Source organism: Pongo abelii, chromosome 2, assembly GCF_028885655.2.
Source record: "Pongo abelii isolate AG06213 chromosome 2, NHGRI_mPonAbe1-v2.0_pri, whole genome shotgun sequence".
NCBI lineage: Eukaryota > Metazoa > Chordata > Mammalia > Primates > Hominidae > Pongo > Pongo abelii.
This window is the reverse complement of record NC_085928.1, coordinates 16,895,644-16,920,668: the sequence shown is the minus strand read 5'-3', so window position 1 is coordinate 16,920,668 and position 25,025 is coordinate 16,895,644. Positions and strand designations below refer to the sequence as shown.

The 25,025-nt window shown below is 37.7% G+C and overlaps 1 protein-coding gene across 6 annotated transcripts in view; it reads left to right on the top strand.

Annotated features, from left to right (window-relative positions):
- The window catches only part of STXBP5L (syntaxin binding protein 5L), a 491,711-nt gene that overhangs the window by 259,822 nt on the left and 206,864 nt on the right, over positions 1–25,025 (top strand). For all 6 annotated transcript variants that reach the window (XM_024244879.3, XM_024244878.3, XM_054551430.2 and 3 more), the window contains one exon: positions 19,207–19,361. In XM_024244879.3, coding sequence (XP_024100647.3) covers positions 19,207–19,361 — 155 coding nt within the window. The remainder of the gene's footprint in view (positions 1–19,206; positions 19,362–25,025) is intronic.

Genomic DNA, 25,025 nt, shown 5'->3' with positions numbered 1-25,025 from the left:
GATACATACCCAGAAAGGGGATTGCTTGGTCAAATGGTATTTCTGGTTCTAGATCCTTGAGGAATCGCCACCATGTCTTCCACAACGGTGGAACTAATTTACACTCCCAACAACACTGTAAAAGCATTCCTATTTTTTGGGGTTTTTTTATTCTTTATTTTTATTTTATTATTATACTTTAAGTTCTAGGGTACATGTGCACAACGTGCAGGTTTGTTACATATGTATACATGTGCCATGTTGGTGTGCTGCACCCATTAACTTGTCATTTACATTAGGTATATCTCCTAATGCTATCCCTCCCCTCCCTCCCCACCCCATGACAGGCCCCAGTGTGTGATGTTCCCCTTCCTGTTTCCAAGTGTTCTCATTGTTCAATTCCCACCTATGAGTGAGAACATGCAGTGTTTGGTTTTTTGTCCTTGTGATAGTTTGCTGAGATTGATGGTTTCCAGCTTCATCCATGTCCCTACAAAGGACATGAACTCATCCTTTTTCATGGCTGCATAGTATTCCATGGTGTATATGTGCCACATTTTCTTAATCCAGTCTATCACTGATGGACATTTGGGTTGGTTCCAAGTCTTTGCTACTGTAAATAGTGCTGCAATAAACATACGTGTGCATGTGTCTTTATAGCAGCATGATTTATAATCATTTGGATATATAACCAGTAATGGGATGGCTGGGTCAAATGGTATTTCTAGTTCTAGATTCTTGAGGAATCGCCACACTGTCTTCCACAATGGTTGAACTAGTTTACAGTCCCACCAACAATGTAAAAGTGTTCCTATTTCTCTACATCCTCTCCAACAACTGTTGTTTCCTGACTTTTTAATGATCGCCATTCTAACTTGTGTGAGATAGTATTTCACTGTGGTTTTGATTTGCATTTCTCTGATGGCCAGTGATGATGAGCATTTTTTCATGTGTCTTTTGGCTGCATAAATGTCTTCTTTTGAGAAGTGTCTGTTCATACCCTTTGCCCACTTTTTGATGGGGTTGTTTGATTTTTTCTTGTAAATTTGTTTGAGTTCTTTGTAGATTCTGGATATTAGCTCTTTGTCAGATGAGTAGATTGCAAAAATTTTCTCCCATTCTGTAGGTTGCCTGTTCACTCTGATGGTAGTTTCTTTTGCTGTGCAGAAGCTCTTTAGTTTAATTAGATCCCATTTGTCAATTTTGGCTTTTGTTGCCATTGCTTTTGGTGTTTTAGACATGAAGTCCTTGCCCATGCCTATGTCCTGAATGGTATCGCCTAGGTTTTCTTCTAGGGTTTTTATGGTTTTAGGTCTAACATTTAAGTCTTTAATCCATCTTGAATTAATTTTTCTATAAGGTGTAAGTAAGGGATCCAGTTTCAGCTTTCTACATATGGCTAGCCAGTTTTGCCAGCATCATTTATTAAATAGGGAATCCTTTCCCCATTTCTTGTTTTTGTCAGGTTTGTCAAAGATCAGATGGTTGTAGATGTGTGGTATTATTTCTGAGGTCTCTGTTCTGTTCCATTAGTCTATATCTCTGTTTTGATACCAGTACCATGCTCTTTTGGTTACTATGGCCTTGTAATATAGTTTGAAGTCAGGTAGTGTGATGCCTTCAGCTTTGTTTATTTGGCTTAGGATTGTCTTGGCAATACGGGCCCTTTTTGGGTTCCATATGAACTTTAAAGTAGTTTTTTCAATTCTGTGAAGAAAGTCTTTGGTAGCTTGATGGGGATGGCATTGAATCTATAAATTACAATGGGCAGTATGGCCATTTTCACGATATTGATTCTTCCTACCCATGAGCATGGAATGTTCTTCCGTTTGTTTGTGTCCTCTTTTATTTCGTTGAACAGTGGTTTGAAGTTCTCCTTAAAGAGGTCCTTGACATCCCTTGTAAGTTGGATTCCTAGGTATTTTATTCTCTTTGTAGCAATTGTGAATGTGAGTTTACTCACGATTTGGCCTCTGTCTGTTATTGGTGTATAGGAATTCTTGTGATTTTTGCACATTGATTTTGTATCCTGAGACTTTGCTGAAGTTGCTTATCAGCTTAAGGAAATTTGGGGCTGAGATGATGGGGTTTTCTAAATATACAATCATGTCATCTGCAAACAGGGACAATTTGACTTCCTCTTTTCTTAATTGAAAACCCTTTATTTATTTCTCCTGCCTGATTGCCGTGGTCAGAACTTCCAACACTATGTTGAATAGGAGTGGTGAGAGAGAGCATCCCTGTCTTGTGCCAGTTTTCAAAGAAGCATTCCTATTTTTTGTACATCTTCTCCAGCATCTCTTATTTCCTTTTTTCTTTTTTTTTTTTTTTGAGACGGAGTCTCGCTCTGTCTCCAGGCTGGAGCGCAGTAGCATGATCTTGGCTCACTGCAACCTCTGCCTCCGGGGTTCAAGCAATTCTCCTGCCCCAGCGTCCTGAGTAACTGTGACTACAGGCATGTGCCACCATGCCCAGCTAATTTTTGTATTTACTTTAGTAGAGACAGGGTTACACCATGTTGGCCAGGATGGTCTCCATCTCTTGACCTCATGATCCACCCGCCTCAGCCTCCCAAACTGCTGGGATTACAGGAGTGAGCCCACATGCTGGCCTGTTTCCTGACTTTTTAATGATCGCCATTCTAACTGGCATGAGATTGTATCTCATTAGGGTTTTGATTTGCATTTCTCTAATGACCAGTGATGATGAGCTTTTTTTCATGTTTGTTGGCCGCATAAATGTCTTCTTTTGAGAAGTGTCTATTCATATACTTCACCAACTTTTAGATGAAGTTCTGATTTGTTGTTTTCTTGTAAATTTGCTTACATTCCTTGTATATTGTGGATATTAGCCCTTTGTCAGATGGATAGATTGCAAAAATATTCTCCCATTCTGTAGGTTGCCTGTTCACTCTGATGATAGTTTCTTTTGCTTTACAGAAGATCTTTAATTAGATCCCATTTGTCAATTTTGCCTTTTGTTGCCATTGCTTTTAGTATTTTAGTCATGAAGTGTTTGCCCATGCCTATGTCCTGAATGATATTGCCTAGGTTTTCTTCTAGGGTTTTATGGTTTTAGGTCTTAAGTTTAAGTCTTTAATCCATCTTGTGCTAATTTTTATATAAGGTGTAAGGAAGGGGTCCAGTTTCAGTTTTTTGCACATGGGTAGCCAGTTTTCCCACCACCATTTATTAAATGGGGAATCCTTTCCCCATTGCTTGTTTTTGTCAGGTTCGTCAAAGATCATATGGTTGTAGATGGGTGGAGTTATTTCTGAGGCCTCGGTTCTGTTCCATTGGTCTGTATATCTGTTTTGGTACCAGAAGCCTGCTGTTTTCATTACTATAGCCTTTTAGTATAGTTTGAAGTCAGGTAGCATGATTCCTCCAGCTTTGTTATTTTTGCTTAGCATTGTCTTGGCTATACAGGCTCTTTTTTGCTTCCATATGAAATTTAAAGTAGTTTTTTCTAATTCTGTGAAGAAAGGCAATGGTAGCTTGAGGGGGATAGCATTAAATCTATGAAGTATTTTGAGCAGTGTGGCCATTTTTGTGATATTGATTCTTCCTATCCAAGAGCATGGAATGCTTTTCCATTTGTTTGTGTCCTCTCTTATTTCCCTGAGGAGTGGTTTGTAGTTCTCCTTGAAGAGGTCCTTCACATCCCTTGTAAATTGTATTCCTAGGTATTTTATTCTCTTTGTAGCAATTGTGAATGTGAGTTCACTCACGATTTGGTTCTCTGTCTGTTATTGGTGTATAGGAATTCTTGTGATTTTTGCAAATTAGTTTTGTATCCTGAGACTTTGCTGAAGTTGCTTATCAGCTTAAGGAGATTTTGGGCTAAGACAATGAGGTTTTCTAAATATACAATCATGTCATCTGCAAACAGAGACAATTTGACTTCCTCCCTTTCTATTTGAATACCCTTTATTTCTTTCTCTTGCCTGACTGCCCTGGCCAGAACTTCCAATACTATGTTGAATAGGAGTGGTGAGAGAACTCATCCTTATCTTGTGCCTGTTTTCAAAGGGAATGTTTCCAGCTTTTGCCTACTGAGTATGATATTGGCTGTGGGTTTCTCATAAATAGCTCTAATTATTTTGAAATATGTTTCAATACCTAGCTTATTGAGAGTTTTTAGCATGAAGGGGTGTTGAATTTTATCAAAGGCCTTTTCTACATCTATTGAGATAATCATGTGGTTTTTGTCATTGGTTCTATTTATGTGATGGATTACATTTATTGAATTGCGTACATTGAATCAACCTTGCATCCCAGGTATGAAGCCAACTTGATCGTAGTGGATGAGCTTTTTTATGTGCTCTTGTATTTGGTTTGCCAGTATTTTATTGAGGATTTTTGCATTGATGTTCATCAGGGATATTGGCCTGAAATTTTTTTGTTGTTGTTGTGTCTCTGCCAGGTTTTGGTATCAGGATGACCCTGGCCTCATAAAATGAGTTAGGGAGGAGTCTCTCTTTTTCTATTGTTTGGAATAGTTTCAGAAGGAATGGTACCAACTCCTCGTTGTACCTCTGGTAGAATTCGGCTGTAAATCCATCTGGTCCCGTGCTTTTTTGGGTTGGTAGGCTATTAATTACTGCCTCAATTTTAGAACTTATTTGTCTGTTCAGGGATTTGACTTTTTCCTGGGTTAGTCTTGGGAGGGTATATGTGGTTAGGAATTTATCCATTTATTCTAGATTTTCTAGTTTATTTGCATAGAGGTGCTTATAGTATTCTCTGATGGTAGTTTGTATTTCTGTGGGATCAGTGATGATATCCCCTTTATCATTTTTTATTGTGTCTATTTGATTCATCTCACTTTTCTTATTTATTAGGCTGGCTAGTTGTCTATGTATTTTGTTAATCTTTTCAAAAACCCAGCACCTGGATTCATTTATTTTTTTGAAGGGTTTTTCATGTCTCTATCTCCTTCAGTTCCACTATGATCTTAGTTATTTCTTGCCTTCTGCTAGCTTTTAAATGTGTTTGCTCTTGCTTCTCTAGTTCTTTTAACTGTGATGTTAGGGTGTCAATTTTAGATCTTTCTTGCTTTCTCCTGTGGGCATTTAGTGCTATAAATTTCTCTCTGAACACTGCTTTAGCTGTTTCCCAGAGATTCTGGTACATTGTGTCTTTTTTCTCATTGGTTTCAAGGAAATTATTTATTTCTGCCTTAATTTCATTGTTTACCCAGTTGTCATTCAGGAGAAGGTTGTTCAGTTTCCATGTAGTTTTGTGGTTTTGAGTGAGTTTCTCAATCCTGAGTTCTAATTTGATTGCACTGTGGTCTGAAAGACTGTTACGATTTTTGTTCTTTTGCATTTGCTGGGGAATGTTTTACTTCCAATTATGTCGTCAATTTTAGAATAAGTGCATTGTGGCGCTGAGAAGAATGTATATTCTGTTGATTTGTGGTGCAGAGTTCTGTAGATGTCTATTAGGTCCACTTGGTCCAGAGCTGAGTTCAAGTCCTGAATAGCCTTTTTAATTTTTTGTCTCATTGACCTGTCTAATATTGACAGTGGGGAGTTAAAGTCTTCCACTATTATTGTGTGGGAGTCCAAGTTTTTTTGTAGGTCTCTAAGAACTTACTTTATGAATCTGGGTGCTCCTGTATTGGTTGCATATATATTTAGGATAGTTACCTCTTCTTCTTGCATTGATCCCTTTACCATTATGTAATGCCCTTGTTTGTCTTTTTTGATCTTTGTTTAAGACTGTTTTATCAGAGATTAGGATTGCAACCCCTGCTTTTTTTTTTCTTTCCATTTGCTTGGTAAACAGTTCTCCATCCCTTTATTGTGAGCCTATGTGTGTCTTTGCACATAAGATGGGTCTCCTTAATACAGCACACTGATGGGTCTTGACTCTTTATCCAATTTGCCAGTCTGTGTCTTTTAATTGGGGCATTTAGCCCATTTACATGTAAGGTTAATATTGTTATGTATAAATTTCATCCTGTCATTATGATGCTAGCTGGTTATTTTGCCCATTAGTTGATGCAGTTTCTTCATAGTGTCTATGGTCTTTACAATATGGTATGTTTTTGCAGTGGCTAGTACCAGTTTTTTGTTTCCAAATTTAGTACTTTCATCAGGAGCTCTTGTAAGGCAGGCCTTGTGGTGGCAAAATCTCTCAGCATTTGCTTGTCTGTAAAGGATTTTATTTCCCCTGCGCTTATGAAGCTTAGTTTGGCTGGATATGAAATTCTGGTTTGAAAATTCTTTTCTTTAATAGTGTTGAATATTGGCCCCAACTTTTTTCTGGCTTGTAGGGTTTCTGCAGAGAGAACTGGTGTTAGTCTGATGGGCTTCCCTTTGTGGGTAACCCAACCTTTCTCTCTGGCTGCCTTTAACATTTTTTCCTTTATTTCAACCTTGGTGAATCTGACAATTATGTGTCTTGAGGTTGCTCTTCTCTAGCAGTATCTTTATGATATTCTCTTTATTTTCTGAATTTGAATGTTGGCTTGTCTTGCTAGGTTGGGGAAGTTCTCCTGGATAATATGCTGAAGAGTGTTTTCCAACTCTGTTCCATTCTCCCCGTCACTTTGAAGTACACCAATCAAACATAGGTTTGGTCTTTTCACATAGTTACATATTTCTTGGAGGCTTTGTTCATTCCTTTTCATTCTTTTTTCTCTAATGTTGTCTTCATGCTTTATTTCATTAAGTTGATCTTCAATCTCTGATATCCTTTCTTTCACTGATCAATTTGGCTATTGATACTTGTGTATGCTTCATGTGCTGTGTTTTTCAGCTCCAAGGTCATTTATCTTCTTCTCTAAACTGGTTATTCTAGTTAGCAGTTCCTCTAACTTTTTTCAAGGTTTTTAATTTCCTTGCATTGGTTTAGAACATGCTCCTTTAGCTCAGAGGATTTTGTTATTACCCACCTCTGAAGCCTATGTCTTTCAATTCGTCAAACTCATTCTCCATCCAGTTTTGTTCCCTAGCTGGCGAGGAGTTGTGATCCTTTGGAGGAGGAGAGGCTTTCTGGTTTTTGGAAGTTTCAGCCTTTTTATACTTTTTTTTCTCATCTTCATGGATTTATCTACCTTTGGTCTTGGTGACCTTCAGATGGGGTTTTTGTGTGGGTGTCCTTTTTGTTAATGTTGATGCTATTCCTTTCTGTTTGTCAGTTTTCCTTCTAACAGTCAGGCCCCTCTGCTGCAGTTTTGCTGGAGTTTGCTGGAGGTTCACTCCAGACCCTGTTTGCCTGGGTATCACCACAGGAGTCTATAGAACGGCAAAGATTGCTGCCTGTTCCTTCCTCTGGAAGCTTCATCTTAGAGGGGCACCCGCCAGATGCCAACTGGAGCTCTCCTGTATGAGGTGTCTGTCGATCCCTGCTGGGAGGTGTCTCCCAGTCAGGAGGCATGGGTGTCAAGGGCCCACTTGAAGAGGCTGTCTGTCCCTTAGCAGAGCTCAAGTGCTGTGCTGGGAGATCTGCTGCTCTCTTCAGAGCCAGCAGGCAGGAATGTTTAAGTCAGCTGAAGCTGCGCCCACAGCCACCCCTCCACCAGGTGCTCTGTCCCAGGGAGATGGGAGTTTTATCTATAAGCCTCTGCCTGGGGCTGCTGCCTTTCTTTCAGAGATGTCCTGCCCAGAGAGGAGGAATCTAGAGAGGCCCTCTGGCTACAGCCTCTTTGTGGAGCTGTGGTGGGCTCTGTCCAGGTCGAACTTCCTAGAGGCTTCGTTTACACTGTCAGGGCAATATCATGTACTCAAGCCTCAGTAATGGTGATGCTCCTCCCCCAACCAAGCTGGCACTTCCCAGATCGACCTCAGACTGCTGTGCTGGCAGTGAGAATTTCAAACCAGTGGCTCTTAGCTTGCTGTGCCCTGTGGGGTTGGGATCCACTGAGCTAGACCACTTGGCTCCCTGGCTTCAGCCCCCTTTCCTGGGAAGTGAATGGTTCTGTCTTGCTGGCATTCCAGGTGCCAGCGAGGTATGGAAAGAAACTCCTTCAGCTAGCTTGGTGTCTGCCCAAATGGCTGCCCAGTTTTGCGCTTTAAACCCAGGGCCCCGATGACATAGGCACTGGAAGGAATCTCCTTGTCTACGTGTTGTGAAGACCATGGGAAAAGCGTAGTATATGGGACAGAATGCACTCTTCCTCACAACACAGTCCTTCATGGCTTCCCTTGGCTAGGGGAGGAAGTTCTTCGGCCCCTTGCGCTTCCCGGGTGAGGTGATGCCCCACCCTGCTTCTGCTCACCCTGCGTGGTCTGCACCCACTGTCTAATCATTCCCAGTTACATGATCTAGGTACCTCCGTTGGAAATGCAGAAATCACTTAACTTCTGTGTTGATCTCGCTGGGAGCTGCAGACCAGAGCTGTTCCTATTTGGCCATCTTGCTAGCCCAGATTCTGCTTCACTTTTATATATTTTTAAAAATCTTTTCGCTTTCCTTCAGTTTTGAGCCATGAGGATTTCTTATAATTTTTATTGTGTTGTCTACTAGTATCCAATCTTTGATTTTCTATAGACTAAGAAACTTGAAAGCCAAACTTGTAAAATGAGAGCAAATAGATCCATATGATACCTGAGAGGTTCTTCCATGACAATATATACATGCATGGACTTTATGACATCTATTTTGTTGCTCAGAGGTCTTTAAAATTTGTATTTCTGCCGAGAGATCCGCTGTTAGTCTGATGGGCTTCCCTTTGATGGTAACCCGACCTTTCTCTCTGGCTGCCCTTAACATTTTTTCCTTCATTTCAACTTTGGTGAATCTGACAATTATGTGTCTTGGAGTTGCTCTTCTTGAGGAGCATCTTTGTGGCGTTCTCTGTATTTCCTGAATCTGAATGTTGGCCTGCCTTGCTAGATGGGGGAAGTTCTCCTGGATAATATCCTGCAGAGTGTTTTCCAACTTGTTTCCGTTCTCCCGGTCACTTTCAGGTACGCCAATCAGACGTAGATTTGGTCTTTTCACATAGTCCCACATTTCTTGGAGGCTTTGCTCATTTCTTTTTATTCTTTTTTCTCTAAACTTCCCTTCTCGCTTCATTTCATTCATTTCATCTTCCAGGGCTGATACCCTTTCTTCCATTTGATCGCATCGGCTCCTGAGGCTTCTGCATTCTTCACGTAGTTCTCAAGCCTTGGTTTTCAGCTCCATCAGCTCCTTTAAGCACTTCTCTGTATTGGTTATTCTAGTTACACATTCTTCCAAATTTTTTTCAAAGTTTTCAACTTCTTTGCCTTTGGTTTGAATATCCTCCCGTAGCTCGGAGTAATTTGATCGTCTGAAGCCTTCTTCTCTCAGCTCATCGAAGTCATTCTCCGTCCAGCTTTGTTCCGTTGCTGGTGAGGAACTGCGTTCCTTTGGAGGAGAGGTACTCTGCTTTTTAGAGTTTCCAGTTTTTCTGCTCTGTTTTTTCCCCATCTTTTGGTTTTATCTACTTTTGGTCTTTGATGATGGTGATGTACAGATGGGTTTTTGGTGTGGATGTCCTTTCTGTTAGTTTTCCTTCTAACAGACAGGACCCTCAGCTGCAGGTCTGTTGGAGTACCTGGCCGGCCGTGTGAGGTGTCAGTCTGCCCCTACTGGGGGGTGCCTCCCAGTTAGGCTGCTCAGGGGTCAGGGGTCAGGGACCCACTTGAGGAGGCAGTCAGCCCGTTCTCAGATCTCCAGCTGCGTGCTGGGAGAAACACTGCTCTCCTCAAAGCTGTCAGACAGGGACATTTAAGTCTGCAGAGGTTACTGCTGTCTTTTTGTCTGTGCCCTACCCCCAGAGGTGGAGCCTACAGAGGCAGGCAGGCCTCCTTGAGCTGTGGTGGGCTCCACCCAGTTCAAGCTTCCAGGCTGCTTTGTTTACCTAAGCGAGCCTGGGCAATGGCGGGCGCCCCTCCCCCAGCCTCGGCAGAAACCCTACAAGCCAGAAGAGAGTGGGGGCCAATATTCAACATTCTTAAAGAAAAGAATTTTCAACCCAGAATTTCATATCCTGCCAAACTAAGCTTCATAAGTGAAGGAGAAATAAAGTACTTTACAGACAAGCAAATGCTGAGAGATTTTGTCACCACCAGGCCTGCCCTAAAAGAGCTCCTGAAGGAAGCGCTAAACATGGAAAGGCACAACAGGTACCAGCCACTGCAAAATCATACCAAAATGTAAAGACCATCGAGACTAGGAAGAGACTGCATCAACTAACGAGCAAAATAACCAGCTAACATCATAATGACAGGATCAAATTCACACATAACAATATTAACTTTAAATGTAAATGGACTAAATGCTCCAATTAAGAGACACAGACTGGCAAATCGGATAAAGACTCAGGACCCATCAGTGTGCTGTATTCAGGAAACCCATCTCACGTGCAGAGACACACATAGGCTCAAAATAAAAGGATGAAGATCTACCAAGCAAATGGAAAACAAAAAAAGGCAGGGGTTGCAATCCTAGTCTCTGATAAAACGGACTTTAAACCAACAAAGATCAAAAGAGACAAAGAAGGCCATTACATAATGGTAAAGGGATTAATTCAACAAGAAGAGCTAACTATCCTAAATATATATGCACCCAATACAGGAGCACCCAGATTCATAAAGCAAGTCCTGAGTGACCTACAAAGAGACTTAGACACCCACACATTAATAATGGGAGACTTTAACACCCCACTGTCAACATTAGACAGATCAACGAGACAGAAAGTCAACAAGGATACCCAGGAATTGAACTCAGCTCTGCACCAAGCGGACCTAATAGACATCTACAGAACTCTCCACCCCAAATCAACAGAATATACATTTTTTTCAGCACCACACCACACCTATTCCAAAATTGAACATATACTTGGAAGTAAAGCTGTCCTCAATAAATGTAAAAGAACAGAAATTATAACAAACTATCTCTCAGATCACAGTGCAATCAAGCTAGAACTCAGGATTAAGAATCTCACTCAAAACCGCTCAACTACATGGAAACTGAACAACCTGCTCCTGAATGACTACTGGGTACATAACAAAATGAAGGCAGAAATAAAGATGTTCTTTGAAACCAACGAGAACAAAGACACAACATACCAGAACCTCTGGGATGCATTCAAAGCAGTGTGTAGAGGGAAATTTATAGCACTAAACGCCCACAAGAGAAAGCAGGAAAGATCCAAAATTGACACCCTAACATCACAATTAAAAGAACTAGAAAAGCAAGAGCAAACACATTCAAAAGCTAGCATAAGTCAAGAAATAACTAAAATCAGAGCAGAACTGAAGGAAATAGAGACACAAAAAACCCTTAAAAAATAAATGAATCCAGGAGCTGGCTTTTTGAAAGGATCAACAAAATTGATAGACCGCTAGCAAGATTAATAAAGAAAAAAAGAGAGAAGAATCAAATAGATGCAATAAAAAATGATAAACGGGATATCACCACGGATCCCACAGAAATACAAACTACCATCAGAGAATATTACAAACACCTCTACGCAAATAAACTAGAAAATCTAGAAGAAATGGATAAATTCCTCAACACATACACCCTCCCAAGACTAAACCAGGAAGAAGTTGAATCTCTGAATAGACCAATAACAGGAGCTGAAATTGAGGCAATAATCAATAGCTTACCAACCAAAAAAAGTCCAGGACCAGATGGGTTCACAGCCGAATTCTACCAGAGGTACAAGGAGGAGCTGGTACCATTCCTTCTGAAACTATTCCAATCAATAGAAAAAGAGGGAATCCTCCCTAACTCATTTTATGAGGCCAGCATCATCCTGATACCAAAGCCTGGCAGAGACACAACCAAAAAAGAGAATTTTAGACCAATATCCTTGATGAACATTGATGCAAAAATCCTCAATAAAATTCTGGCAAACAGAATCCAGCAGCACATCAAAAAGCTTATCCACCATGATCAAGTGGGCTTCATCCCTGGGATGCAAGGCTGGTTCAATATACGCAAATCAATAAATGTAATCCAGCATATAAACAGAACCAAAGACAAAAATCACATGATTATCTCAATAGATGCAGAAAAGGCCTTTGACAAAATTCAACAACACTTCATGCTAAAAACTCTCAATAAATTAGGTATTGATGGGATGTATCTCAAAATAATAAGAGCTATCTATGACAAACCCACAGCCAATATCATACTGAATGGGCAAAAACTGGAAGCATTCCCTTTGAAAACTGGCACAAGACAGGGATGCCCTCTCTCACCACTTCTATTCAACATTGTGTTGGAAGTTCTGGCCAGGGCAATTAGGCAGGAGAAGGAAATCAAGGGTATTCAATTAGGAAAAGAGGAAGTCAAATTGTCCCTGTTTGCAGATGACATGATTGTATATCTAGAAAACCCCATTGTCTCAGCCCAAAATCTCCTTAAGCTGATAAGGAACTTCAGCAAAGTCTCAGGATACAAAATCAATGTACAAAAATCACAAGCATTCTTATACATCAATAACAGACAAACAGAGAGCCAAATCATGAGTGAACTCCCATTCACAATTGCTTCAAAGAGAATCAAATTCCTAGGAATCCAACTTACAAGGGATGTGAAGGACCTCTTCAAGGAGAACTACAAACCACTGCTCAAGGAAATAAAAGAGGATACAAACAAATGGAAGAACATTCCATGCTCATGGGTAGGAAGAATCAATATCATGAAAATGGCCATCCTTCCCAAGGTAATTTACAGATTCAATGCCATCCCCATCAAGTTACCAATGACTTTCTTCACAGAATTGGAAAAAACTACTTTAAAGTTCATATGGAACCAAAAAAGAGCCCGCATCGCCAAGTCAATCCTAAGCCAAAAGAACAAAGCTGGAGGCATCACACTACCTGACTTCAAACTATACTACAAGGCTACAGTAACCAAAACAGCATGGTACTGGTACCAAAACAGAGATATAGATCAATGGAACAGAACAGAGCCGTCAGAAATAATGCCACATATCTACAACTATCTGATCTTTGACAAACCTGACAAAAACAAGAAATGGGGAAAGTATTCCCTATTTAATAAATGGTGCTGGGAAAACTGGCTAGCCATATGTAGAAAGCTGAAACTGGATCCCTTCCTTACACCTTATACAAAAATTAATTCAAGATGGATTAAAGACTTAAATGTTAGACCTGAAACCATAAAAACCCTAGAAGACAACCTAGGCATTACCATTCAGGACATAGGCATGGGCAAGGACTTCATGTCTAAAACACCAAAAGCAATGGCAACAAAAGCCAAAATTGACAAATGGGATCTAATTAAAGTAAAGAGCTTCTGCACAGCAAAGGAAACTACCATCAGAGTGAACAGGCAACCTACAAAATGGGAGAAAATTTTCACAACCTACTCATCTGACAAAGGGCTAATATCCAGAATCTACAATGAACTCCAACAAATTTACAAGAAAAAAACAAACAACCCCATCAAAAAGTGGGCAAAGGACATGAACAGACACTTCTCAAAAGAAGACATTTATGCAGCCAAAAAACACATGAAAAAATGCTCACCATCACTGGCCATCAGAGAAATGCAAATCAAAACCACAATGAGATACCATCTCACACCAGTTAGAATGGCAATCATTAAAAAGTCAGGAAACAACAGGTGCTGGAGAGGATGTGGAGAAATAGGAACACTTTTACACTGTTGGTGGGACTGTAAACTTGTTCAACCCTTGTGGAAGTCAGTGTGGCGATTCCTCAGGGATCTAGAACTAGAAATTCCATTTGACCCAGCCATCCCATTACTGGGTATATACCCAAAGGACTATAAATCATCCTGCTATAAAGACACATGCACAAGTATGTTTATTGCAGCATTATTCACAATAGCAAAGACTTGGAACCAACCCAAATGTCCAACAATGATAGACTGGATTAAGAAAATGTGGCACATATACACTATGGAATACTATGCAGCCATAAAAAATGATGAGTTCATGTCCTTTGTAGGGACATGGATGAAACTGGAAATCATCATTCTCAGTAAACTATCGCAAGAACAAAAAACCAAACACCGCATATTGTCACTCATAGGTGGGAATTGAACAATGAGAGCACATGGACACAGGAAGGGGAACATCACACTTCGGGGACTGTTGTGGGGTGGGGGGAGGGGGGAGGGATAGCATTGGGAGATATACCTAATGCTAGATGACGAGTTGGTGGGTGCAGCGCACCAGCATGGCACATGTATACATATGTAACGTACTTGCACTATGCGCACATGTACCATAGAGTCTAAAGTATAATAATAATAATAAAGGAAAAAAAAAAAAGAAAATAAATAAATAAATAAAAATAAAATTTGTATTTCTGTTGGATTCTCAACAGTATTCAGTTTAATTCAGTTAAAACAACATTTAGTAGTTACTACTATAGTTTAGTAGTTATTACTATATAATATATTGTATAATATATATACTGTAATATACCATATAGTATGATATATATAGTATACTATGTAGTATAATATAATATATACTATATATAGTATAATATATTTACTATATATAGTATATATAATATATACTATATATAGTATAATATACTATATATTACTATTTACTACTAGCTTATATATAATATACTATCTATGCTAATATAATATACTGTATAATATATAGTATATAGTATTATTTAGTAGTTATTACTATATACCATGTACTATGCGATTTGTTTTATGTTCTGAAATAAGATTACTGCTTGCTTTTGAATTTGTTATGTTCTAGCAGTAGAGGCAAGGACATAAACTAGTGATTTCCATACAATATGGAAGTTACTTTTATAGAAATATGCTATGGGCGCACAGAAAAAGAGCACCTAACCCAGCCTTGAGGGGAGTAGGGAGGAGAACCATGAAGAGAGAGATCAGGAAAATTCTTTGGCAAGGAGATGCCTTAGATGGGACTTTAAGGATGATCAGATGTTGCCAAGCAAAGGGAGGAAGAGATGAAAGTGAAGAGAACATATTTTTAGAAATCAAAAACTCAAGTTAAGGCAGTGTAAAGTAATAATTAAAATCATCGGCTTTGAAGTAAGACAGTTGTGTGACCTTGCAAAGTTTAATTACCTCTCTTAAAGTTTAGTTTCCTTATCAACAATACCTATCTCACTATGATATTCATGAGAATTAAATGAAATAATGGATACAGCCTGTAATGTCCTCAGTTTGATGAAGACACATAGTGGGTTTCTTAATAGTTACTATTATTATTGTCATCATTATTTCATATTGTTAAAATTATTCAAGTATTCTTAATTTTTTGCTAGTCAATAATACAACTATGTGTAAATTAACTCTTCATATTTGTAATGTGAAATAATCATATTATTGATGATAATTACTGTCATCCCACCTACTTGTGTACATTAGTACATTGCTTCTATTTTTTGTGATTACTACTTTATTACCTCTGGAGCTTAGCACAAAAGGAGGTTAAAAAGCAGAGGGGCAGTGAGGTTAAGAATACTAAAATTTATTGCCACAGCAAAACGGGCCACAGTTAGGAAGTGGAATTATATAGCTATATCCCTGCTCCAACTATTACACAGCAAAAACTGTACAGTTATAAGTCAGGATGGCTGTCACAGAAACAGGAACCTTAGGAAGAGCTCTACCATATAAGCTGCAGCAATAGGGTCTCTTACTGGACTGCATAGATAGCACATGTAAGGGATGTGTTTTCTTCTCGGTTTTATGTCAGACCAGCCAATCGCAGACTTGCTTTACATTTTCAGGGATAAACAGCTATGTATATGGGAATCATTTATCCCCAATCACCAATTTGCTTACTGACACTCCAACTAAGATGGCCTCTAGGCTTAATAATTTTATCTTCTTCAAGATAGGAATATTGATTTATATACTGACTACCACTAGAATTATTAGGTTCTCTTAAGCTAAAGAAAATTATTTTCTGCTAATCTTTTAATCTGTTCCTATTATGGCAGCCTACTGATAGGCTTTATGTATAATTAAGTTCTCCAAGCCTCAGTATACCCATCTGTTAAATGGAGATAATAATAGTAGTTATCTCATTGGGATGTTATAAGGATTAAATAAAAGAATGCACGTAAAATTCTGCATGCGATGCCTAGAATATCATAAATACTCAATATATGTTAGCATTTAATATTTATTATTATGTTACACAATTTGTTTAATCTTGTTGCCTTCATTGGAACAAACTTTTAATGCTGTTTTCTTTATGTATTTTACAAATTATACATACAGTAAAATTAACTATTTTTCTTTTGGTGTACAGTTTCATGTTTTTAAACACATGTGTGATTTCTAAAACTATCACCACAATAAAAATAAAGAATATTTCCATCATTTCCCACAACTCTCCCTTTCTGTCCCTTTATAGTCACTCCTCTCCCCAACTCCTAACCCTTGGCAACCACTGATCTGTTCTCCATCACTATAGTTTTGCCTTTTGGAAACTGTTACACATATGTGGTTATATATTATGTAACCTTTTAAGCCTAGCTTCTTTCACTCAGCAGAATGCCTTTGAGATTCATCCAAGTTTTGTATCCATAATTTGTTAGTTTTTTATTAATGCTTTCTTTAAGTATGAGGACATTTCAAGTATATGGTCATTTATTTCTTTTATAAGAATCCATCTGATAGGTATCCCTTAATAGAATCTTTCTATTAAATAACACCTGACACAGTTTAGTGTGGTACAACATTTAGTGTGGTACAGCATTATCAAACAACTCTGTTCCTTTAATCACTAATGATATTCATGGAAGAAAAAGGATCTGTAATCTAATAAATGTGAGAAATTTTGAATTCTATAAAAGTAAATTGGATTGCTTGCCATATGATTTCTCAGAATTTTTAACATATGCTATGAAATGCAAAATTCCTAAAAGGAGATATGGTTTTGCAAGTGCTTATCAAATTATCAAATTTAATTTTTTTCTGCTGGACAACTACCAAGTTGTATTCCACAGTTTGGGAAACATTAAACTAAAAATGAAAAATGTGGGCTTTTGAGTCTGGGTTTGAACCTTTGTCCTGGTACTCACTAGCTGCTTGACCCTGGACAAGTTTAATCTGCATTAATCCCAGATTCTTCATGTATAAAATGGGACTAATAGTACTTTCTTCATCAAGGTTGTTGTGAGGATTACACAAAATTTACTTTATATATACACATAGCACAATACATGCCACATGGTAAGCACTCAGTAAATGGTAGCTATTTATTACTAGAGGCAATATATAGGAGTGTTTAGAATCATAGGCTTTGGAGTCTGGTAGATCTCAATTTTCTTTTGATTGTTGCTTCTTAGCTGTTATTTAACCTCATTAATAAAATGAGGACATTGCTTATGAGGATTAAATATGATAATTAAATATTTAGTACAGTTAACCATGAGTGGTTCCCTGAGCACTTTCCTGAGGAAATAACTTTTTATTCAATCACTCAGTAGTTTATAGAGAAATGCATATATATTAACAACTAACTTCAGACCCAGAGTATTCTGATGCAGAGTCGTAATTACAGCAGAAGAGGTTTTACTTCCTTTCAATATTAGAGAGGACATATTTCCAATGTATATACAAAAAAGCAGGGGAGGTAAATTGCTCCTTATCCTATGTTTGGGTTAGTATTAGGGGATGAGAGTAAATTCACCTACTTTTACACAGGAAAAAAATAGATACTTATGGCCTTTATTAATATTAATGGTAGGTAGTTAAGCTTAATATTATTATTAATATTATGAAAAGATACTACATTCTCTTAAGTTGTGGCCTTTTTTTTTCAAAACAAAGCAAAAAACAAAGGTAAAAACCCCCACACTATTTCATAAATAACTATATTAGAAATGCTTTTTAAATCTGGATAAATCTTATTAATAATAAATATACATTTTATAGAAATAACAAATGTGCTTTTTAATGGCACCATTAGTAGGTTGGTCATTTACCATATCAAATCACTGGTGCAAGACTATTACTCAAATCAACTGAAGTAAAATAAGTTAGAGTATTTTTGTTTATTTTGCTTATAACTCTAATATTTATGTCAGAATATTAAGATAGAATTATAAATAGAAAATAATACAAGCATTTTATATGTAGATTTGTATAGAAACTTTGTTAAAAAACCCCCCTTTTTGGTTATGTAGCCAGCATAAGATTAGTAAATGTCCCACTGATAATGTTTGACACCACACACAGTACAAAACGGAAGAGAAAACGAAATCTTACAGAGCTATTTCTAGAAACAAGTAGATTCTTCAGCTTAACAAATAGGATGTAAGTGAATTATGTAGATGAGCATTATATTCTCAAATAATTCGATACAATAAAGGCCTCTAGTTCTTTAAAAAAATTAGAAAAGAATATTTTCAATTTGGTATTTACTTCTTACTTCTTGAAATTACTTCCTGCTAACACACTTTTTCTTTTGTACATATACACCAGAGATATGTAAGTATTGATTTGAGAAATGAAAAATGAAAAACTGTGAAATGACTTCATAATTTTCAGATAGCTATAATGTTTTAGAGGAATCTTAACCCCACTCCATTATCTAATTGTATCTTATAAAGCAACAGACCAAAAATCTTGTTTAAAGTTAGTTGAGCAAGATATATGGAGTTTATACTGATCTATAGACTGGCCACAAGTAAAATAGAAAAGGCAATTTATCTTTGATTAGCTATCCTTCTCTTACGTATTAGCTTTCTCCATCTTTTTATCTTTACTCTTTTTTCACAGAAACTCCATTATCTAGAATTCTTATTTTACCCTCTGCCATTCTGAGCTTTCCACTGTCACATTTCATTTTATATTAAAATTTGCCTCTTTTCTCTTGTACAGATTTTAGACCCCATAGGCCAGCTAATTAATCTGATATTCTAACATAGACTAATATTCCAATGATAGTGATTTAGAGTTTGGGAACCAAGTAAAGTATGTGAATATGTCCTTTTGCGAGTCAGTGAGCACATCTACCTTCCTCCAAGCTCACTGTCTTTCCCCAAACCTACCCCAACATGTTTAGACTGGTCCGTTAGTAAATTAAATGTGAGAATGTACATCTAGAAAGTGGGAAATGGTAGAATAGTAGGTTATTGAATGAGAAATTTTGAGCCGGGCAAGTTTTTTGCTGCCTGTCATGTTATATGGTATACAACAAAACCTGTTCTTTATAGGTTCAGTCCTGTGACTTTGTGTCATTTTAAAGGACTTCTGAGTCTCATTAATGTTTTTTCCTATGTAGCGAACCATTCATAATATTCTCTGGTGGGCTGTCCTATGACAAAGCTTGTAGAAGACCAAGTTTAACCATCATGCATGGAAAAGCAATTACAGTACTTGAAATGGATCATCCTATTGTTGAATTCCTAACTTTATGTGAAACGCCCTATCCAAATGGTAAGTAACTAAAATGAAACTATTAATGTTGAAAATCATTTTGGAAATGACAAATTTCTAACAAAATTAAGGTTAGATATTTTCAGTTTTGGCAGCAGATGTCTACTGTGGTATAACGCTGTGAGCTACAGGTGCTGGAACAGGTTCTGCAATTGTACCTACTTGACAAACTGGAAATAACACAGATGTAGTACAGCAATACTGGCATTTCAGGTTCTAATATCAGGTAAGTGCTTTAAACTTTGATTAGATGGTGGAAGCTGAGCTGGGAGGGTCTGATAAGGGTCCAGGGTGAAATCACTTGGGGAAGCTGAGGTCTCTTAATAGCCTCTCTCAGACCAGCTCCATCAATTGCATCCCAAAGCCAATCAAAGTTAAAGCACTTACCTGATATCAGTAATCTGTAACTGTGGTGGTGCTGCATCTGTTTCACATCTGGCTTTGCTTCAGATGCAACTGCAGCACCTCTGATTACTCTAGTATTGCAGATATGTTGTTAATGACTTTTTAAAATTTTGAGAATAGTCAGAAGGGCCTTTGGGAGGAGAAATGCTTATATATTTTTATTATCCTGAATATAAAGACTTTTTGTAAACATAACAACTAGTCTAAACTTATATGCAATCTGTATAATGAAATCTAATAATGATGAAATATTTTAATAAAGTGGCCAGGTGTGGTGACTCATGCCTGTAATCCCAGCACTTTGAGAGGCCAAGGCAGGCAGATCATTTGAGTCCAGGAGTTCAAGACCAGCCTGGGCAACATAATGAGATTCCATCTCAAACAAATAAATAGATAAATAAATAAATAAATAAATAAATCTAAAAAGTGAGAAAAGTGAAAACATAAAAAAGGAAATATGAGTCATGTTACAACAACATAGTATGTGTATATACATTACTATATTTTTAAGAGTGAATATGCAGATATAAGGGAAAGAGCACTGGACTTGGGGACAGAATATGTGAGGTTATGATTTAGCTCTGCCACTTACTAGCTAGGTGAACTTGGGCAAGTCACTTTACATTTATGAGTTTTATTTATTGTTTGTGGAAAGAGAATAGTAATATGGTCTCCACACGACTACTGGAAGGTTAAGTGAGCATACTTCTTAAACTATAAAAATATATATGTTGTGAGTTCCATTATTATATGTATTAACTTACTTTAAATTATTTAGTCTCACATTTAAAAGATGGGATAAATTGATATTAAATAATAATCAATGTAGCACTTTATTTCCAAAGTTACTAGGACAGACAATTTACTTATGTTTTTAATTGTCAAATAATTATTGAATCATTCTATGGCCCCAGTACTACAAGAACTTGTTGAGCATACAGATAAAGTATTAAACTAATCTCTGATGTCAAATTGCATGAAATCTGATCAGATGAGTGAGATTATTATGACTTGTTAAGTTTAAGTAATGAAAGACCTTAAGTAAGTGCTGAGTTGTATGGTTCAGAGTATAAATAATGTATTAATTTTTAAGCTAAATAGTCGTGGTTTCATGCATAGTAATAGCAGTTTTTGGAAACAGAGAAAGGTAAGTCTGATTATGAGAGAGTAGAGTTGTTTAGAGAACAGAAGAAGAGAGAAACTGTCTTACAATATTTATGAATCATCAGAATATAAGTGTTCTTTGGAGTTACAAAAATGAATAATGAAAGAATGTAGGAAGAAAGAACAGAGGACCAACAGCTGAGCTTAGGAAAATGCCTCCTATGAAAAGCCTTGAGGAAGAAGATGTGTGAGCAATAGAAATTGAGAATGTGTGGTCTGTGTGTATATAAATTTCTGCACATTGGTAGAGATGTTAGGACAATTTCTAATAATGTCCTAACATTCCAATAAAGCATAAATGCAATGTAACCATTCCTATTCACTTTCAAGCCATATATAAAAATCTTTGTTTTTTAGCAAAGTGATAATGAGGATGGAACTTTTCACTTGTCAAAAGCTAGGAGATGTACTTTAACTCTATTGACAGTGCCAGAAAGGTTTCTGACCATATATCCATTTCAAGCAGAACCTAGTCCAAACCAGGACCCCAGAAGCCTTCCTAATCTAGCTCCTTCATTAGAGGATTATTCTCCATGTAAATCACATCCTTGAGTACATCCCCAGCTGTAATCTCTGGGATTATCATTGGTGTTGGATTGTGCCCCAGGACTCTCGGGGCACAATTGGTAGCTTGTGGAGAGGAGGGTGAGTACTGTTAGTGAGGCCAACTCGAGAGATGAGAATTACGGTAAAAGCCATTTCTGAGGCCAGATCTCCTGGTGAGATAACGCTAATATTATTTCCCCCTTTTTGGGAGAAGGAAATATGGACCCGGCAGATTTGTACAAAATTCTTTCCCAGGAGGTGTACAGGGGCCAATGGGACAAGCAGAAATGACTGCCAATGAGGAGTCCTAATTGGAAGGGGATCAGTAAAGATTAGAGACTACCACAAATGTGTTGGCTACCCTGACCATCTAGATGAATTTAGAACTCTACGAAGGAACACTGAAAGCGTGCCAGGGTTAAGGAGGACTAAAGAAAGGGCCTTGGGCCATGGCAGGCTAAATACCACACCACAAATCTTTGCCAATTGGGCTTTTATTATTCCCTTGGTCTGTTTCACCAGTCCAGAGGACTAGAGGTGGTAAGCACAATGGCGATGTTGATAAATAGGCCAAATTATACAAATGTTTTCAATAATTTGCCCTGTAAAATGAGTTCCTCATGCATTATGAAGCCCTTGAGAGACTTCTAAGGTTGGTATAAATTTTCCAACAGGGCCTTAACTACTGCCATGGCTGTGGCCTGTTGACAATAGAAGGCTTCAATGCAATGCTAAAACATGCAAACTGTAACTAGTACATACCGATATCCTTGAGAGACAGGGAGCTGAAAAAAATATTGTTGCCATGCCTCAAAGGGACTTTTTGGTAACGTGAAGTGGTCCATGAAGGCATGAAATGGTTTTCCAATATGGTATTGTGGACATATTTCACACAGATACTAAGATTGTGAGCTATCCCAAGGCATGCTTGCCATCTGTATAAATAATTGGCCGTTTTACCTTTGGCTAAAAGACATGTCTAGTAAGAGCATGCAGTTCTGCCTGTTGGACAGACCTGACATCAGGAAAGATAAGTAAAGTGGCAGAATTAAGCAAGTTATATTGGGTCATGGTAAGGGGAGGTGAGGATAGAAAAAGAACTGCATAGTTTGCTAGACTTCTTGTGATGTGAATTGAGGAGAGCCCCATTAGAGTGTGGAACACAGACAGTGAGGGGGGCCCCGTTACTATTTTCACTGTGGCTTTTACAAAAGAAGAGACAACATCAACTTCTTTGAGACAAGGAAACTATAGTATCCTATGGATACAGTTTGTGTCCAATTCTGATATTTTAATTCACCTAGTTGGTTAGATTTTAAAAGGGGAAATCCCCTGAATGTCCCGAGAGCATCCCTAGTCTGGACTGGGGAAAGAGGGCTAGGGGACTCCATCAGGATTTAGTTATAACCAAATGTTAGAGGATCTTAGGAGAATTCAGAATCTAGTCCAGTCTATAGCCAAATAGCAAGGACTTTAGGGCAATGCATAATGTTACACTCTAATAACAGATACACTTTTGCTTTTCTTAGAAGCATAACTTTTCCTCTCCACATTGATCATATAAGAAATCTCAGATATTAGAACCTCTTGAAGCTAGATGGCCAGACCAAGTCAGGCATTAGATTTTACTTACAGTCTTAAGGTTCTTGGGCCTACCAGGAAGTGATAGTTTTTACTTACTGTAAAGCTAGGAACTCTTGAAGACAGGCATTTTAGGCACATTTTTACATATAACATTTCAGTACATACCTTGGTAATATAACCAATGTTCCCAATTGTATCCTGCTTTCAAGAGAGATAAGATTTTTATTTAACTTATATAAATAAAAATAAGAATACTCATGTATAGCTTCTGAATTTTAATGAATCAAGTAGGGAGAAAAAGCAAATGCTTCCACCTTTGTTCAATAGAGGATACTTTACCAAAATATTGCAAGCTATAGATAGCTTATGTCAGAAAATCTCCTTGAATTTGGAAAACAAAACATTTAAGCAACAAAAACATTATCCTTATCAATTACTTAATTTCATTTAAATAATTCTGTTTGGTTGGCCAGGTGCAGTGGCTCACACCTGTAATCCCAGCACTTTGGGAGGCTGTGTGGGAGAATAGCTTGAGCTCAGGATTTCAAGACCAGCCTGCACAACATAGCAAGATCTGTTTCTACTAAAAGTCAAAAAAATTATCTGAGTGTGGTGGTACATGCCTGTAGTCTTAGCTACTCCAGAGGCTGAGGTAGGAGGATCAAACTTGAGCCCAGGAGATGGAAGCTGCAGCGAGCTCTGATTGCACCACTGTACTCCAGCCTGGGGAACAGAGTAAGACTGTGTTTCAAAAAAACTTTTTTCTTTATTTTGATTAGCAATTTTGGACTATAGCCCATTGCAAATACTTCTAGAGAAGAATTCAAAACAGTAACTGTGGATGACAAAAACCCAGAACAATCATAGCCAAAGATATGATGAGAATTTTCAATTGACAAGGCAATTTAGATATTTTGGTGGCATACAATCATTTAACATAATAATCATTATTATGACACATATCTTGGCATATCAGAATTTTAGGAATCCTATACAATTTTACACTTTTTAATAAAGCACACAAATATAACTTAAGGGAAGTTAAACACCATTCATTATTTGACAGCCCTTCCTGTATTATTTACCAAATAAACCTAATCATTTAATATCTGTACAAGATGAGAGATAAACCCTTTGAGGCTCTTCAGGGGGCCTATGTGGAAAATTGTAAAATTAATTTTAGGCCAAAAGGCTTAATTTAAGATTTGGGTCCTGGAGAGACCTGCCAAAGATGTTAAAAATTTCAAAAACTACTTTCTTTAATAGAATGGTGGTTCACTGCTAAATAATAGTTACTTATTCAACCAAAGTAAGAGTAAAAATCAGAAGATTTCAAAAGCAATACAGAAAGTTACATGGATGTAAAAACCTTAACCCTTGTAAAGTTCAGTTTTCTGAAGTAGTCAAAAACCAACAAAGACAGCATGAAGTACAGGAAGTTTTCTTGGTAAAACACAGAATCTGTGTTTCCTAGGCTCCTTGAGCAGGGAATATGTGGTTCTTAGCAAGAGCGTATGAAGTTCTGGTTACATAAAATAATTCAGACACATAAAGAAAAGCCAAGAGTACTCAATCAAGTTATACTGGGTAAAACATTGCTTTTCTGGACCTTCAGGATAAAAGTAAAACCAGAGAAACTAGGTAGTTCTCAGGAAGAAATGTGACAGAAATAGAAACTTGTTTGTAATTCAGAGGATGGTTGTTAAACACATTTCAGAATTAAAAATCAAAACCTCTTGCAATCTTACTAAAAGCAATTAAACCTTTATTGGCTGGGTGCAGTGGCTCATGCCTGTAATCCCAACACTTTGGGAGGCTGAGGCAGTGGATGGCCTGAGGTCAGAAGTTCAAGACCAGCCTGGCCAACATGGTGAAACCCCCATCTCTACTGAAAATACAAAAATCAGCTGGGTGAGGTGGCACACATCTGTAATCCCAGCTACTCAGGAGGCTGAGGCAGAAGAA